At 39.1% G+C, this 1,950-nt stretch overlaps 1 protein-coding gene across 1 annotated transcript in view; it reads right to left on the reverse strand.

The window, feature by feature from the left end:
* Window positions 1-1,950, reverse strand: part of RNF216 (ring finger protein 216) — a 135,736-nt gene that overhangs the window by 126,237 nt on the left and 7,549 nt on the right. Inside the window, exon 3 of the mRNA XM_026448777.1 lies at window positions 502-635. Within this exon, the coding sequence (XP_026304562.1) occupies window positions 502-635 (134 nt within the window). The remainder of the gene's footprint in view (window positions 1-501; window positions 636-1,950) is intronic.

Consider the following 1,950-nt stretch of genomic DNA (forward strand, 5'->3'; position numbering starts at 1 on the left):
GACAAAATTTGTTCTTGGTTAGAAAGAGCAGGATCATAAAAATTGCTCTATAAATATAACAGGAAGATTTGTTTTGGATTAGGCAAACTGATTACATATATATCTATTTATATTTTGGAACTTAAAAAGTTGATTGTAAACTCCATATAAAAATTGAAGTGCAAGACTATCCAGGATGATTCTGAAAAATGTGGGATAATATGGAGAGAATAAGGCCAATCCAAAAGTAAGATACACTATAATGTTGTAGCAATGACAACAGTGCAATGTGGTGCATTAATAGTTAGATGGAACAACGGTGCAGATACTCAATCCAGAACCAGACTGAAACATACAGCTTCTAAATCTAAGGGGATATGAGGTAGAATGGAAAAGAGGCTGTTCTCAGAACGAGTACAAGAGGTGCTCTTAGCTGTTCTACAACAAGGCCCACAAGAGTGGCTGAAAACTCAGATCACCAACTTGCAATAATATCTCAATGTAAGTTTAAAGAAAACTCACTTCTGTCAGGATGACATCATCATCCAGGTCCTCTTCTTCATGCTGCTGAGGAGCTGGGGTGACCAGCATTGGAATCCCTTCCTCATCGGAGGAGTCAGATATGGTGATGGGCCCATCTCTGAGATTGATCCACTCTACAGGAAAGCAGAGAACACTGTTACTGGGTGGCTGGCACTATCACATCCAACCATTTAAGTTTGTCCTGACAAGCGTACAGCCTAAAGTCAACTTCATGGCTACTAGTGTAACGTACCTCCTTAAGCAGCCCATGCACTTAAGCATTAAGAGCCATGTTTCTATGCTGACTTTTGCCAATAACACATTTTGGGAACTGCTAGAGAACATCTGACAATTACTATGCTCAAGATTATCAACTTTTTCTCATACTAGGTTGGAGAAATCTGTTCATAAAATTTTCTGGACTGCCAATTTCTTTAAAGTGAAATAACAGTCTCTCAATCCATCTCTATTCCTCCCGGGAATAAGTGGCTATTTTATTTAAATTGTTTGGTCTGAAAATATTATCACTCAAAAATAGTAAAAGTTTAATTATTTAAAATAGTGAAATTTGCTCATCTTAAACACAAACTTTAAGAATCATTTAAGCGAACCTATTTCAATGCTTTAGTCAAGCACCCATTTAGCACCTGTGACAGTCAGCAATTTAACTTTCCAAGTTTCCTTTAAAATATATAATCTAACCATCTAGATGTAGTAATTCTATTCAAGGTCTTTATTTCCTTTTATCGATTTGGAAACAGGCCATGTTTGATATGAATTACCGGGTAACACAAACTAGTATTTTTTCCTGTCTAGTTCCATAGGAATATCAAAGGTTAAATTGAACAATTTAAAAAAAAGCACTGGCCGGGGGCAGTGACTCACGCCTGTAATCCCAGCACTTTGTGAGGCCAAGGTGGTTGGATCACAAGGTCAGGAGTTTGAGACCAGCCTGACCAACATGGTGAAATGCCGTCTCTACTAAAAATACAAAAATTAGCCAACCGTTGTGGCACATGCCTGTAAGCCCAGCTACTCAGGAGGTTGAGGCAGGAGAATCATTTGAACTCGGGAGGCAGAGGTTGCAGTGAGCTGAGATCGTACCACTGCACTCCAGTCTGGGTGACAGTGAGACCTCGTCTCAAATTAAAAAAAAAAGTCATTAAGTGACCTAAAAGAATGGAAGAAGAAAGAAGAGAGAAGAAAAGAAAGAGGCATCTCATCACTGCAATTTCTGAAATTCTTCCATTAAAGCTGTAATGTTTTTCTTTTGTGTGTGTGTTGTGTGTGTGAGTGTCTGGGACAGGGTCTTGCTCTATCACCCAGGCTGGAGTACAATGGTGTGATCATAGCTCACTGCAGCTTCAACCTCCTAGGCTCAAGCAATCCTCCCACCTCAGCTTCTCAAGTAGCTAGGACACACTACGATGAACAGTTAATTAAAAAAAA

This window comes from Piliocolobus tephrosceles, chromosome 8 (assembly GCF_002776525.5).
Source record: "Piliocolobus tephrosceles isolate RC106 chromosome 8, ASM277652v3, whole genome shotgun sequence".
Classification (NCBI taxonomy): domain Eukaryota; kingdom Metazoa; phylum Chordata; class Mammalia; order Primates; family Cercopithecidae; genus Piliocolobus; species Piliocolobus tephrosceles.